The 16,069-nt window shown below is 43.0% G+C and overlaps 1 protein-coding gene across 1 annotated transcript; it reads right to left on the reverse strand.

Moving 5' to 3' along the window:
- Positions 1–566: 566 nt before the first annotated feature.
- LOC117043796 (interleukin-20 receptor subunit alpha-like) lies at positions 567–15,447 on the reverse strand. The gene is made up of 7 exons (XM_033143869.1): positions 15,237–15,447; positions 12,074–12,203; positions 11,002–11,180; positions 9,697–9,872; positions 8,325–8,463; positions 6,056–6,195; positions 567–3,798 (listed from the first exon to the last, which is right to left on the reverse strand). The coding sequence occupies exons 1-7, from the start codon at positions 15,331–15,333 to the stop codon at positions 2,752–2,754; spliced, it is 1,908 nt and encodes a 635-aa protein (XP_032999760.1). The 5' UTR covers positions 15,334–15,447; the 3' UTR covers positions 567–2,751.
- Positions 15,448–16,069: the final 622 nt, after the last annotated feature.

The raw sequence follows: 16,069 nt of genomic DNA on the forward strand, positions 1-16,069 counted from the left end.
TTGAATCATGGGTGTATCAAGAAACACATCTCAAAATTCTTGGCACATTATCTGGAGCTGATGAAGTATTTGAAAGAGATATCATTTTCCCACGCTCCCATATCAAATACTCCTTCCCTTTCCTGTGATCCTTTAATAATGTTGGCATTTACAGATGCTCATATGACTAATCAGAAAATTGTTATAATTAACTGGTATCAAAGCTAGCCATGGATGTAAACAACTTTCAAAACCTTTCCTTTTTACCATAAATTTCTTGAATGTCTTGGTGCTTATCATCATCATCATTTATTAAACTTCTATACAGACATTCATCCAAATATGCGATTGACAATATAAAAACACAAAATGCATACCATAATAATAAAAACAATACTCCCAACAGTTTAAAAAAATCATAGATTAGCCAAAGGCTTGTCTGATGGCAAGAGGCTCAGCAGGCGCAAGGCTAGCAGGAGGGAGGGGTAGCTGTAGATGGTGAGAGGACTGAAGTCTATCCTGCCCCCGTCTCTGCTTTATAAGACTGTGAAGCAGTAACTTTCTTCAGTTTTTAGATTTACTCTATCAGCACCCTTTGTCCAGTAGGATGTAGAGGCGTAGCCCCTTTGCCTCTCAAGGTTCTACCAACACACTCACCCTATCCTCCATTAAGACCAGCAAGAAGCATTATCAGAATCAATGGGCACAGCCAGCCAGCCAGCCAGCCAAAAACACTCAAGGAGGGTGCAAAGCAGAGCTGGGTTGGGGGAAAAGTCTCAAGGCGCAGAGAGGCCTCTGGGTCTGCATTTGGCCCTAGGTCTGAGGTTCCTCACTCCAGATCTCTAGAATTTAATACTGCATATTAACAGATAATTTCACCATCATTCCTCTAGATAGCTTTCCCTAAACCTTGGCACCACATACACAATCATCACTTGATGAATACAGCACCAAAAGGTGACTAGTGGAAATGAGTCACTATAAAAACTGCTGTGTCACCTCAGACACAAATACCTTTTCATGGATTAACTTGAGCCATGAAGTTACAAGGAATCAAGTGGTGTACATGTATGTATGAGCTGGCTTTCTTATGTCCCACATTATTTTTCCTTCATATCCTTACAATTCACATTTGCGAAAGCTGAGTAGAGAAGTGTTTGAGTGCTTGGAGAAGTTTTAAGCAGCTTTGCCAGACGTGCCTCAGACACACACCTGTTTGTTCATACAAGATGTTCCTGTTCAGTTGTTTTCCAAGGCACTTCCTATCTTTAAAACACAAATAGGAAAAGGTAAAGCTATGGCATTAACACTAAATGCCAACAGTATACAGTAATTTCAAAAGCCAACAGCATGTACAATATGCATTCATTCTTCCTACATGTGTGACGTTGCATTTGACTGTGTTCACACAGCCAATTACAAGTAATTTACCAACATGCTGTAACCAAACTCTCAAACTCAAGCTAGTGAATTCTTCTATTAGCTTGAATTGTCCGTGTAATTGATTATTCAAAATTGTTCAAAATATTGGATGCAACTATGCTTTCCTATGGAGAGGTTCTGACTGCTGCCAATTCCTCAGGTTGGATGAAAGTGTCAGGCCTGATTACTTTAAGGTGATCAGAATGCTTTAGGCTAATAGAGGTGACTTCCTCCAGGATGTTGAAAGTGTCAACATTGATTTACTCATACTGTGTTGATGCAGAAATGGAAAAGTGATATATTTTGCGTGATTAATTGCTTCAGAGCTATACTGCATGCAAAAGGCATAGGGCAAAAATGACAAAATACTAATTTCATTTGCTGAAGTTCTCTACTTTTTCTGTCTATTAACTGATCACAGCTAACCTCACATTTCTTATAAAGGCTTAATAGACTTCAGTTTCCAAAGACTGGGGGTGTACTTTCACATACTTGAGACATAACAGGGCCTATGGACTTTCCCCCTTTGTTTCCTATAAGTGCTATTCCCAGCATACACCAGTCACAATGTGTGGTGTTTCATGAATGCAGTAGCCAAAAAGCAGAGGAGAGTGGGAGCCAAGCTACAAGAATCCTGTTGGATTGGACCAAAGGATCAGAGACACTGGGACCAACCAGATGCCAATGGGAAGCCCGCAAACAGGACATGCTACCCTCTCCAATTGTTGTTTCACTGAAACTAGTATTTAGAAGTATGCTGCTTTTCATCCTGGAGATGGCATATAGCAGTCATGTCTGGTAGTCACAGGCAGATCCATTACAATGTTATATCTACCAGCGGCTGTTAGTTGCTCTCTGCCAAGCAATGTCTGCCCCCAAGATTTTTATTTGCTGATTTACATCTAACTGACACTATCACTTGGTTCAACTCTAGCTACTACCCCACTACCCTAGGACAATGTCATATCTGAGGCAAACAGATCATCTCAAAGCTGACTGGTTTTCTGAAAATCAATTTCTTTTCAAGATCAAGCAAGTGTCTTACATCTAAAGTTAGTACTGAAATTGACAAGCATGTACTCTATGCCCTTATTGTATGCGTTTAACTGTTGTTTTTAAAAGATATTTTGGTTTAAATCAATGCAATTCTCAACAAATACATGCATTGGTGCAAGACTACTGAATGAGTAAAAGTAGATTACTTTGTTGGAGTTCGCCAATAATTAAAACCAATGGCCTTTGATAGTCATTGATGGTTTGATGGTCACCAGCTTCATAGTGTAAACAATTAATCTTAACTATTAAAATAATTCTACTTAGTTGTAAATTAAATCATGATGTGAAACAAAGTTAGGTTTGCATTTGTATATGCAGTCCCCATTGTTCTTTAAGGTGCAGGAGATATCTTTCTTCATCTCTTTCTATCAGCTCAGCACAGCACTGTCTCTCATAAACTCTGGAGAGAAGTCTCTCCTCCAGAGAATCTTCATACCTTTTATTCTCAATTATTTCATCACTTATTAAACTAGACAAGGGTATATTAAGTATCCCAGTCTGGGGGTCCCAATCTATTATGCTCTGCTCATCTTCCACTTCTGCTTTCTTTGCTGCCTCCTGGTCCTGTGTGGCCCATGTTTGATGGTTTGATGTTGCGCTTCTCGTCACGTTTGCAAAAGTTTGTTGTTTTTCATGTGCAGCTCTTTTCTCATCGAAGGACTCTTTTTGATTATGTGTCAAACAAGTATCCTCCACCACACTGCATTTAGGACAAAAAGTTTGGCCTGGTTTATTGGGAACCAAATTTTGTGAAGGAACTTGGGGGCCATTATGTCCAGAGCCCATCTTATTCAAAAGGGTCTCTCTTGGTTGCTCTCCTGGACGGATACCTGGAGCTCCCACACCAAACTGGGGACAGTAGGCCTGTTGTGTTCCATCAGTTATTAAATCTGGAGGTACTTTTTTCAGTTTGTGAAGTAGTCCCTCTAGTGCGCAAATACCATCTTTTAAGCCCAGCTTCTCTTGAACCAGAGGTGTATCTTCAGCCCTCAAGTCAAATTCATAGACCACAACTTCATCCTCGTGCTTCTCACCTGAAGCCCTTTGAGATACAAACTTCATCATGGGTAGCTTGTTCTCATCTTGCTCATTTTCAAACATAACTTCCTCATTTGGGCAAGCTTCTTGAGAATCCTGTTGTACTAGTTGCACGTCTGAAGCTTTTCCCTCAACACTGTTTCCATTACAACATCCATCTCTGCTGTGGGCACTGCCTAGTAAACGAGTGTCCTCCAGAGAGGTCTTCTGCTCTTCAGCGATATTAACAGTAATGAAGTTAATCACAGTTTTTTCAGAAGGAAGCAAATTGCCTCTCTCACATTTGTCACTATACTTCAAAACCTGGGGAGGGGAAAAAAGCAAGCTATAATTTAAAAAAGAAAATGGAGATATCCGTTAATTACAGTCTCTACTTTTAAGTTGAAGCCCCAACCCAGCTAAAGTTACTTAACTAAGGCTGTACACACACCACTGTGTTAATGTGCATGTGGGTTGTAGAGATCTGATTATCCCATGGGCACTCTTCTACATTTGTCTATACATGAGCATTCCAAGTTGAACTCGTCTCAATGCTTCCCATACAGACAAGCTCAGGGTCAATGAATCCTGGCCTAGTTCAGCCCCACTGCCTCTCCACACTTGGAACACTCTATTTCTGGGCATGATGCTGGCTACTGCTACTGTTTGGTGGGTGGCAAGGGGAGATCAGTGGTGAATGGCTCTGCCAGGAGAGCTGGGTAGAAGGGCGCTTCCAGCTAATATGATGTCTTCCCTTCAGCATGGCATAAGGGTGTGCGCATTGGATTGCTCTCAAAGTCTCACTGCTTTTGCTTGAATTTAGTCCTGAATAATGTTAGCTGGATTCGGTCTATGTATAAAATTTATGTGCTTTCATACTGCAACTATTATGCAGATTGGGGAGTACTGCATACACCGCCTCTCCTTTCCTTTCGACTAATTTCTGGAACAAGCCAAGACTATCTATATCAGTGCTTTATTACTAAAAAAAAATGTTTAGGGGTACTCTCATTTTCTTACTCATATTGAAATACTACCAGATTCACAAAATGTTTATGGGTATCCGTACCCCTGCATCCCCCCCAGAAAAAAGCACTGTTCTATATTATTATTTTGCTGCACAAACAATAGCTAGGAATGTTAGGAAGCCGCCTTTTGCTGAGACAGACCACTGGCGCCATCAACTCAGTATTGTTTATACTGACAAGTAGTTGCTTTCCAGGTTTTCAGACAGTAGCCTTTCCCATCGCTGCCTGGAAACAACAGGGATCAGATTTGGGACCCCATGCACATACTCTGCCACCAAGTTGCAGCCCTTCCCCACAGAACCATCCTTCTAATATAATGTATAAATAGTGGCAGTAGTCTTCCAATTATGTTCAACAATGAACACAATTAAAAGGAAAACAATTGTCAGGGCCCATTACTTTCATCCTCTTTTGCAGACAAAAAGCAATGAATTACATCTGTAGATTTTTAATTGAACGGACTGGTTCCTATGCTTGGTTGCGAGTTGGAAAAAAATGTTTAAGTAAAGAAGACTGTAGTGCATTTAAAATGGCAGACACTAAAGCCAGGTAGTTTGCTGGATATATGTGTTGCAAATTCCAAGGGCTGGAATAGCTGGGGACAATGTAGATCCAGTTCAGTACTTCTGCATTTCTTAATTTCTTATTTTTCTCAGCAATTAATTCATCCATTCATAATTTGTGGTCATTGATTTCCTTTTTAATGCATCTTTATGTGCAAATATAGCCTTGCTGCTGGCTTCTCAGTGCTTTTTGCCCGAGAATACTTTAGTCCTTGCTTAAGGCAAAGATTCTTCCCAATAATTTTCTGTTTGATGCTTATCAGCAAGTTTGTGGAAGACTACTAAATATTAGCCGATTAGGTGAAATGAGAAAATGCAGCACACACACATTGGGTGGGTGGGTGGGGGAATAATAAAATAATAGAATTGTAGATTTGGAAGTTACACCAAGGGTCATCTAGTCCTACCCCCTATGATGCAGGAATCTTTTGCCCAATGTGGGGCTCAAACCCATGACCCTGAGATCAAGAGTGTCATAGGAAAGGGCCACAGCTCAGTAGCATAGCACTTACCTTTTCTTATATAAAGTACTACCGGTAGTTTAGGCTCTGACATCTCCAGTTAAAAAGGCTCTCAGCAGAAGAACAGAGAAAACCCCTATGTCTGGGAGCCACAACCAATCGGGGGTAGCCAGCATTTGCCTTTTCTTGTATGTCTTGGAAAAGAACCCAAACTAATTAATATGGCTTCATACTAAATATGATGTAGCAATAACAGGGGGAATGTCTTGGGCTTTTGGAAAAAGCAGTGGTAGCCCAGTATGGACTGGGGGCATGATGATGGTGGGAGGTGGGTTCCAACTCTTTGCCCCCGTTTCTCGACCCCAATCCAAGTAACTGGGTCCCAGGCGAAAATGTTCCTCTTCAACCAGGCCTTTGGCTGATTAATATAAACTAATAAATAGTTTCACACGGGGAGTTTTTAAGTGTATTTACTGGGCCTTAACCATGTGACACATTACATACTACAGGGGTAATAAAGAACTCTTACCAAGTTTGTAGGGTACTTTTGCTTTGTGATATGAATGTACCTATATACACAACAGCTTGACACCAAAATAATAAGGACTATTAGAAGGACAGGCAAAATATATCCGAGTAAGATTGTCACAATCTCCTTCAAAGCCGAATCTGTGGAGAAATACGTGCATTAGATGCTGTTCACTTTTCCAAATATCCAGCAGTCATCAGCATTTATCACTGGTAATTGGATATGGAAGTCTAAATAGGCTCCATTAAAAAAGAAGACAACAATAAAAAGGATATCAATAATTAATACAAAACATTAAAAAATACATGCCACAACTCAACAGTATTTTACAAGTGGTTGAGATTTCAACAATTTTAGTATTATAAATTATGGTAAGATTTTTGAACAACGGTGAAAATTATGAAAGCCAGCCAGAATGGAAGAAATGTTGCCTGTAGCTTCAATAAAAGCACTTTGACACCATTCTTTCTCCCAATTTGTTCCCTTTTAATACAGCATTTGGGAAATATTATCCCTTTCAAAAGTCATATGTATGCAGTAAAATAAACGCACTCTGTAACTTTTTACTCGTAGAGCAGCTGGGCTAGGTTCTTTTAAACTCTATATTTAGGCTGTTCTTCCCTAGCAAGTTATTGAGGTCCTTGCCAGCAGATTCTTCTTTGCCTAATTTCCCCCAATTATTAGGGATACACAGATTGCTAACAAGGACTAAAAAGGGCTGACTTGCTGGTTTCTAATAAAAGATTCAAAATTATGCTCTTCAGAATCGAACGGAACCAAAAGGCAGCCACTTAATACGGCAAAGCTGAAAATGGCAAGCGGTAAAAAGTGGGCCTATTTCTGCAACTCTAACCTGAAACGGGAGCAGCAGGCAATATATAACTTTTGATTTTCCTTCACTGAAGAGTGGAAAGTGGAGACCAGTAATTTTTTGGAGGACGGAGCACTAGGCTATTGCATGTACGGTAATTTACAGGTTGAGATGGAATGGATGGAAAAATGAACACGGCTCAAAGATCCTTCCCCTAAGCAGGCCAATAGCCAGAAATGTTACGGTGATGGAGAGGCATTGTAAATCAGGGTGGGGAAAGCAAAACCTAAAGGACAACCTAGTCAGAGTGACACAATTGGCAGGGGGGTTGGACTGGATGGCCCTTGTGGTCTCTTCCAACTCTATGATTCTAATTCAAAGCAAGCCATTATGTAACCTCCTGCCGCCTTTGCAGTAATTGGACAAAACACTGGAAGATTTCTGCTTTAGTTTTTTTTTGGGGGGGGGGCTGGATGCAGATACTACCTGCAGGTTTCCCCCTTATCACCATATAGGAAAGAGAAAGATGGCACAGGTGCTTCCAGGTCTTCTGACATTGAAAGGAATAATTTTATAAACCAAGGAAAACTTTATAAACCTGGAACATATATGAACAAAGGAAGCTGCCTTATACCAAATCAGACAAGTAGCTCATTCAGCTCAGTATTGTCAAGGCTTACTGGCAGTGGCTCTCTGGGGTTTTGGAAAAAAACTGGTAAAATATCCTCCCCTTCATACTTTTGCAGGCTCATTTATCCACTGTGCCTGTGGGGGAGATATTCCATGAATTTTTTGTGTCTTGACATTATAGAAATGGCTATGGATGGTTTTTCTTAAAAAGAAATCCCACACACCTTGCCACTACTTGAAGTGGTTTGATGGCCTGCGGTAGTCCTATATAGCTTTTTTTTTGTAAAAGAATGTTCAATGAGAATGATACAGTATTGTTCCTTTGAAAATTCTTGCAATGGGGGGTGGCAGCAGTTGCTACCTGGGCATGATCTATGCTTCTGAGCAATGATTCCTCCCCTTCCCCCACATCAGGCCCACTCCTGCAGTTCCAGCACTTGTTTTGCACTAATCTAGGTGATCATTAACTGTGGTTCACCAGTTGGACAGTTTTGGATGATCCTTTGCCTCATTTGAATGGCTGGGTGTCTCTATAGATCCATGGGCTCTTTAATGATCTATTAGAACTTCAAGGGAGAAGGTAATAGCTCTTAGCCTGTTGTTAAGGCACAGATCCAGCCATTAGGGTTGTCCTCAGCTGACTGTTATTTAGAAAGAAGCTTCACTAAGAAACAAGGTTATATACCTTTGTACAGTCAAGAGGATCTTGTCATGACTTGTACAAAAAGGGATTTCTCAACTGCTTTTATCTATTTTTAGAACTATTTGATATTAAAGCAACAAATTTGCATCCTGTATTGGAGATGTGTTTCATAGTTCTTTGCTTACCTTTCAAAGTAGCAATGCAATCTTTGGAGACTCCACTGAACAGGAGTGGAGTAATATATACCTGCACTGTGACACAGTACACTGTATTCGACTCTAAATGGAACACATCAAGTCTGTTGCTTTTAATACAGAACATCCACTAGGGGAAAGAAGGCATTGTCACACTTCAGAACTTAGCTATACAACAATATATTGGATAATCACAGAAACACAGGAACATTCTACCTATGGTTTCATCCATGAACCAACCACCAGAGTGGAGAAAAGTGTGCATCTCCATTCAGATTGTTATACCTTAATCCAGGGGTTGGCAAAGTTTTTGTGGCTTCGGCTGGGTCACGGCCCCACAGATGCTGCGGTGGGCCGGAGTGTGCGCATGCACACATGCGCAAACACTATTTCCGGAGCTCCTTCTAGCACGGATGAGGAGTGTGCAGCTTCCCATTGGCTGCAGGAGCATCCTGCAGCCAATGGGAAGCCAGCCAGCGTCGTGGAAGGCGGTGCCTGCTCTGCTCCGTGCCAGTTTAGCGAGGCACAGGGAGCTGACCGAGTGGGTGGCAGGGGTCCCTGAGCAGGCGGCAGGGGTCGATGGGGTGGTTAAACGACCCCCATGAGCCACTTGTGGCCCATGGGCCTTAGGTTGCTGACCCCTGCATTAATTCTACATATAAGGAGAAAGCAGGCCTATGTTTTGAGAATAAGTCAGCTAGCTAAAAAACACAGTGCCATCAGGATAGAGATGACAGCCAAAGAACAGGATCTCTCTGCTTTCTTATCTTTTGATTTTGGTCTCTACTGCTGGCTTTCTTTTACCCCACATCTTCACTTTCTTCCCAGCCACCACAGTCATCACATAGTTCAGGTAATTGGAAAGATGAGATCACAGGCATCTGCTTAGACATGGCAGCAAGCCCTGGTTCCCAGGCTGGCATTTCTTTCTTTGCACAGCTAGTTCCTGGCTCTTCCTCTTGTTGGGACAAAAAGCAGTTTGGATGAGGGGAAGGTTTTAAAGGTGGAGGACAAGACACCTGCCCACAGGGAAAGCTTTATATATCCCTTCCCCACATATAATCTTCTGCTCCAGATTTGCAACCTCCCACAACTGTCTTGTGTGTGTAGTGGTTTTCTGTCGTCATTATCTAGGGAAAGTCATTTACATGACTAAGCACCATGTTATTTTCACCCTCATTGCTCACACTCTCCATTATGCTGCGCTCCCAAGAACTATCCTTCGTCTTCATCATCTACCCATCCACATACATATCCGCAAAGCAGAAAACTGCCCCTTCTCAACATCCTAATAACATGACCATCTCCAATTAACCCAGAACCAATTTAAATTGTTTAATACCCCTTTCTAATCAAGTTTTACCTGTGTCTTTTTCTTAGTGTTGAATACAGATACGTTATATTGTAGGATGGGATATATTTCATGCAGATAATTAGGCTCCTTTCTGGAGTTTCTGCTCCATGTCTTAGGTGCAGCCACAATGACTGAAATAGATTTTTCAGCAGAAGACAAGGCAAATGCGGGTGGATCAATTTTAGCTGGAAAAGAAAAGCAAGTATATATTAAAGTGTGTATAGTGACAAGAACACAACTATAGCCAACTGTGATAATATTCCCTCATCAGTCTATTGTTTTGATGTGCAGTTGCAGAGCAGCGAATAGGGCACCTCCCTGCTCCACCATCCGTGCCCAAGCCTTGATTTGTAACACTCAAAAGCTGGTGAAGTTATTTTAGCAACTGAGGCAGAAAACTCCATAAGCATCTCTTTCTCCTTCAACCTTAGGATAAAATGTTTGAATTATTGCCCTTTCATGGCACCCAGAATCAACAGCCCAACAGGCTATCACACTTTTCATAATAGCAGAGTGAGCAGTGGTGAATTACCAGTACAAACTCTTTTTAACTCCCTTGAACTTTTTTAAATAAATAAATAAATACAAGATACTTTTAGGCTGCCTTTAAAGGCAAAAGCCCCCCCCTGCACTCTTAAGCTAGTTTACAAATATGAAAAATCCAAAATACAGTCACAATACAAATCATACTTTAAAAACACACTCCACCCAATAATATTAAAAGCAGAGTTAAATTCCGACCCCCAGACTTGACACCACTCAAGTCAAGTGTGCTAGTTGCTTTCATGCAGTGCCATAGCTTGGGGGGGTGGGGTGGGGTGGGGCAGGGAGCTGGGATTTTTGCCCCAGGTGAAGTCTCCAGAGGGGCACCACTGAGGCTCCCAGCCTGTGTGTGTGTGTGTGTGTGTATGCAAATGCGTGTGAGGAGGGTGCCAAATTGGTCTTTGACCTGGATTAAATAAAGCCTAGTTTGCCCCTGCTTTCATGCAATTAATGCCAAGACCAGTGTGAACCTCAAAGAAGTTGAGCAAGCAGGCTGTTCATGCAAATGACAAAGCTGTGATTCAAATCCAGTGTTGACACAGGAACGCTATGATCAAATCCCTAATCACTTTGCTATAGAGAAGGAATGATAAATGCGATTTTCAAGCCATGTTTAAACTAGTGCCTGCTTAAGCAACCCTCACATCACATTTTATCACACACATTTTAGTGGAGTCTGTTGCACAACATGAGTTCTGACTGGTAATCTGCCCTCTGGAAACTTTCAATACGTTATTATGAACACATAGCATTCCTTAGGCGTCTCCTTACTGTCTGTTAATGGATTAAACCGAGGAGATTCTGTCCAGCTGGAACAACTTCCATTCAGAAAGGCTTTTACTCTGGCATGATATAGCTCCTTATAGTCACTTGTTCCACGTGAGAGGTCACACCAGGTCTGACTGATATTTCTGCATTCTGCATCCTTAATCCATCTAGCTGTGCCATATCTGAATTTTAAATAGTCAAGAGAAAGAAAAAAGGTCAGTGCTCATTCTATGATCATGGCTACTAACAATTGGTAGCCTTATCCTCTAGCAATTTGCCTAATCTTTAAAAAAAATCCACCTGAGTTGGTGGCCATCGCTACTTCTTGTGGGAGTGAATTCTATAGTATGTCCCGAAGTGATTATGACAGTATGAACTATTCATTCAATTAATAAGGCACTTTCAAGCAGTGCCATTGCAGTGGCTTGCAAAAATTAAAACAATATATATATAATTTAATCAACGCAAGTTAAAATGTTTAACAATCAAAGTAAGGCAGCTCAGTTGGTAGAGCATGAGACTCGATCTCAGGGTTGTGGGTTTGAGCCCCACACTGGGCAAAAGATTCCTGCATTGCAGGTGATTGGACTGGATGGCCCTTGTTGTCCCTTCCAACTCTATGAATCTATGATTCAATTAATTCTTGCTCATACATATCAGACCAAAGTTGCTTGGGTGTTTCCCTACAATGTCCAGTGACTAATTTTGGATTATCATACTGAAAATGTGCAATGTAGCCAATGCCTCTTACTACTATGCTTACGTTCAATAATTCATGTAATATCAAGAACCACTCTTGATTTTCCCTTTTAGGTGCTAGCAAGGAGAGGGCATGTGGGGGAGACAGACAGAGATGCTAGGGACTCCTGAGCACTGTCTTGCCAGAATCCAAGATCTGTTTATATTTTAAAGGAGCCAGTCTACTGAATGAAGCTACGCCAGCTTCAACTTCAACCTTGAGGTTACTGCTGCAAAAGAAAGCACGATGAAGCATGTTGCACATTTAAAGCACTGTTAAAAAAACAAACCCACAAACTAGTATTGGTAGTACAGAAAAATCAACAGGAAAACATACACTAAATACTTCACACTATAAATTAATTTGTCCTCAGGAATCCCTTCTGGCGGCAACCAGTGTAAGACATTCTTCAGGTTTCTGGAGACAAAATGAACATTCCTAGGGCTGGGCAAAGTACAACGCAATGCTGTTGGGGAAAAACAAACAAGTTAACATGTGTGGACAATTAAGGGGGCAAAACCACTACTAAAGAGGTCATTGTGTTCTATGTAGCAGGAGTCATAATCAGGGATGAGGTGAAAGGAGTGGCATTCTTGCAGCTGCCACAAAGCAATTGTAAGAACAGCAGGATGGATGCCAGCAGGGATAACCCAATACATTTTGCTGCTTCTCTAGTTCCATGTACACAGGCTGACCAGAATGGCAGATGAAATCTTACTCTAACACTGGCAATGGGATAGCATCCTCCACTGCACCAGAGGACAGGAGGCTAGTTTAGGGGATGCACAAAAGGCCACATGACACACATGCCTGACTTCCCAAAGAAGGAAATGCCTAGTCATGGAGCTCAGAAGGACTGACTGGGATGCTGCCAATGCTGCCTCCAAACTTTTGCTGCCCAAGGAGATTGCCTCTTTGGCCCTGGACCCCAGCAGCTGTTTGAAATAATTGTAAAACGGTTTAAACCTGAACCACTTCACACGTTCCTCAACCATTTCCCTTGTAACTGCCCCAATGAAAGCAGTTCACCAAATCCTGCAGGTGGTGCAATAAGGATGTCACTCCTGAAAGGACCTCCAGGGCCACAATTTGTCAATGTTTGGTTTGAAAAGCTGATCATCTGTATGGACAGGCCAACAGGTTTTAAACATTGGCTGGTTTTCCCTGTCTGCAGAGGCAGTTGCCAAGGATTCTGGCTGATGGCAATTCAGGATTCTGATTGCAACCAAAACTGTGGCAATTAAGGGTTGGCTGGAGGCCAAGAAGTCTGGGCTGAGAACTAATGTGCCTGGAGATATGGGGCCCTGGGTAACATGTCTGCTATTGGACAGGGTTATCCATAAAGGCATGATGACTCATGACTTTCCTGTGAGTGAGGGAGGTTGGTTGGCGAGCTAGTGGTTAGTCAGTGAGAGAGAGTTTATGATCCGTGTCTGTATTTCTGTATATAGTAACTTGTGAGTAAATGTCTGTAGTTTAGACAATTACTAGTCGCAACGTCTTCTTCCTGCTTCATCCTGTGCAACACACTGTATGCTTCCTGGAATTCTGTGTGTACTCTGCAATATCCAACTTGTCATAGTTGTGATACTTCAACACAGCATTTGTACATAGACAGCTTTCCGGGTCATGTGGCTAGCATGACTAAACCACTTCTGGCGCAATGGGACACTGTGATGGAAACCAGAATGCACGGAAACGGTGTTTAACTTCCTGCCGCAGTGGTACCTATTTATCTACTTGCACTGGTGTGCTTTCAAACTGGGACAGAGCAATGGGACAGAGCAGAAGCTGGGACAGAGCAATGGGAGCTCACCCCGTCTCACAGATTCAACCACCAACCTTCCGATCAGCAAGCCCAAGAGGCTCAGTGGTTTAGACCACAGCACCACCTGCATCCATTTAACAAAGGCCATGTAACCTGTTCCTTAAGAGGAGCTCAGACTTTCCCCTCCTTTGGTATAGATGGCATTTGTGTCCTCAGTATCCTTCGCATCTACTGAACAAAAAAAGTGTGGATTATATGAGCTGCCCCTTATGCTGGTCTGTGACCGTAATAAAGTAAATTCATTCATATGAGCTGCCTCACCACGCCAGCTGCTACTATTTGTACTCAAAAGGACATCACCATTTCTTGCTGCAAAAGTGATGCTATCTCTTGCTCAGGGATGGAAAAGCCCTCTCTCTCTCTCTCTCTCCCCTACTTTTCTATGTAAAAGAGAAACCTGACCAGACCATGGACCCTGCTTCCTCAAAATCTGACTTTTGACAAAATAGGCATGCATTGTACTGTAATATGAATTGCAAAATATGAATATTTAGACTCTTAGCAGCCAAAGCAGCATAGAAGATGCATAATTTCCATCTCATTGAGACACACTGTGCTGCGTAGTAACGCAGGAACCCTATTTCCCAGCATTTTCTATTGAGGTGCCAGAAGATGCCTATTAACTTTACGATGCATTTCTTACAGATTTTAAGTGAGGTGTCAAGAGAGGACAGCGGGAGTGCCAAAGAGTATTCAGTAAGGTGAACGAATTCAAAACAGTTTGTGTGTGTGCGCGCGCGCACACACACACACTAAAACAATAGTTTTTCAACTCCAAATAACTACTGCATTTGTGCCTTTGGCATGTATACTTGGGACGTAAACCTATTACAGTTGCAAGCCCATACACTTACACCTAAAAAGGTAAAGGTAAAGGGACCCCTGACACTTAAGATCTAGTTAATTCAGTGGGACTTACTTCTAAGTAGGCATGCATAAAAATAACCTGCTAACTTTAAAAGAACAGGTAGTACTTGTTATTGTATATCCAGCAATCTGGGCAAGGGTGGGTGCCAACTTGAATAAAATATTGGGATGGGGGGCAAGAGACAGGTAAGCTCCACCCCACATAATCAACTACAAGATGCAGTACACACACACCATTTGAATGGCAATGCCCATCAACTGGGGGGGGGCGCCCTCTCAAATATTTTACTGTAGGGCAGAAGGGATCTCTGTCTCTAAGAGTTGGCTCCCATGAATGTAGGAAACCTTGAGGAATAGAAGGGGGCAGGGAGCGGAAGAGAAGATATTCCTCTCAGAGCTCTCTGTCCCGTCAGGACTCTCCTGTGCTTTGAAGGCTTGCACAGCACAAGTAATCCGTGCGGTGCCGAAGATACTCCGCACGTTCTCAGAAGCACTCTTGTTTATCCGCTCCAAATTGGAATAGCGGCATTTAAGCAGCTTCCAGAACCGAGGCCAGAATCAAACTACCCCCAGGCAACAACAGCACATAGCTCAGTCCAGAACATCGGACCACAAAGAGCCCACAGGTCAGGATTCTTGAGAAGAAGAAAGCTACACTTTCATCGCCATGGTTATTATTCTGCCAGTTGACCTCGCAACCTTCGCAGAGATTGCAGACGAAGCCTTGAAAGAGCGCGAACAGAATGGCAGAAACAGGCGAGGAAGTGCAAAGCGCGATTCGCCTTCCTTTCTGCCGGGACTCACCTGACGCCACCGGCTCAGCAGGGGCGGGAAGGACGGCCAGGCGCAGCAGCACCAGCCCCAGAGCCGAGATCCATGGCAGGGCTTCGGCGCCGCACATCGAGAGCGGGCGGCTTGTGCGCCTGTGTGCGTGGTCACATGGCCGCCTGGCGGAGGGGGCTGCGTGCAAAACCGGGCAGAAAAAGGCGCGAGTACAGCCGCAGGCCTCCCTGAGGGACCGCTTGCCTCTCTCTTACCAGGTCGCAGCAACTGAGCGTTTTTCTCTCACACGACGACGGGGTGGTTCCCTCCTCCACGGAGAAGGTGGAGCAGACGGGGCTCCTTGGAGGAAGAGTCGCGGGACCGAGCGCCTCCTTTGACGAGGGAGCCGCTTACCTCCGCCCTAACCCTTAATAGGCGTCTGTCTGTGGGGCGATGCCTGAGGCGGCTGTTAGGAGCTGGCAGAGTATCTGCTGCTGCCCGCGTTTTCTTAGAGGTACTATTTCCTGTGTGACCTTATGGTTTTTAGGGCCCAGGCTCTAGGAAGCCCTGGCAAACGAACAAAACAAGACAAGAAAGACAAAATCCAGCCCCCTTTCTTTTCTTGCTCTCCCCACACCCACACCACTTGTCAGTACCTGCTTTACAGATGGTGAAATTCCTGCAGAGAAGTTGCTTCCAGGTAGGCGAGTCGCATAGTAAGATGGCAACACATGTCGCATCCACCCCAGATATGTCTAACTTTCTGTGTGAATGACTACTGGTAAGCTGTGATGGGTCGCAGCTGGACAGCGTGTGTCTGCACAATACTGTATGTGCATGTGTACAGGGTTTTGTATTGATTTGCAAGGGTCCAG

Source organism: Lacerta agilis, chromosome 3 (genome assembly GCF_009819535.1).
Source record: "Lacerta agilis isolate rLacAgi1 chromosome 3, rLacAgi1.pri, whole genome shotgun sequence".
Lineage (NCBI taxonomy): Eukaryota > Metazoa > Chordata > Lepidosauria > Squamata > Lacertidae > Lacerta > Lacerta agilis.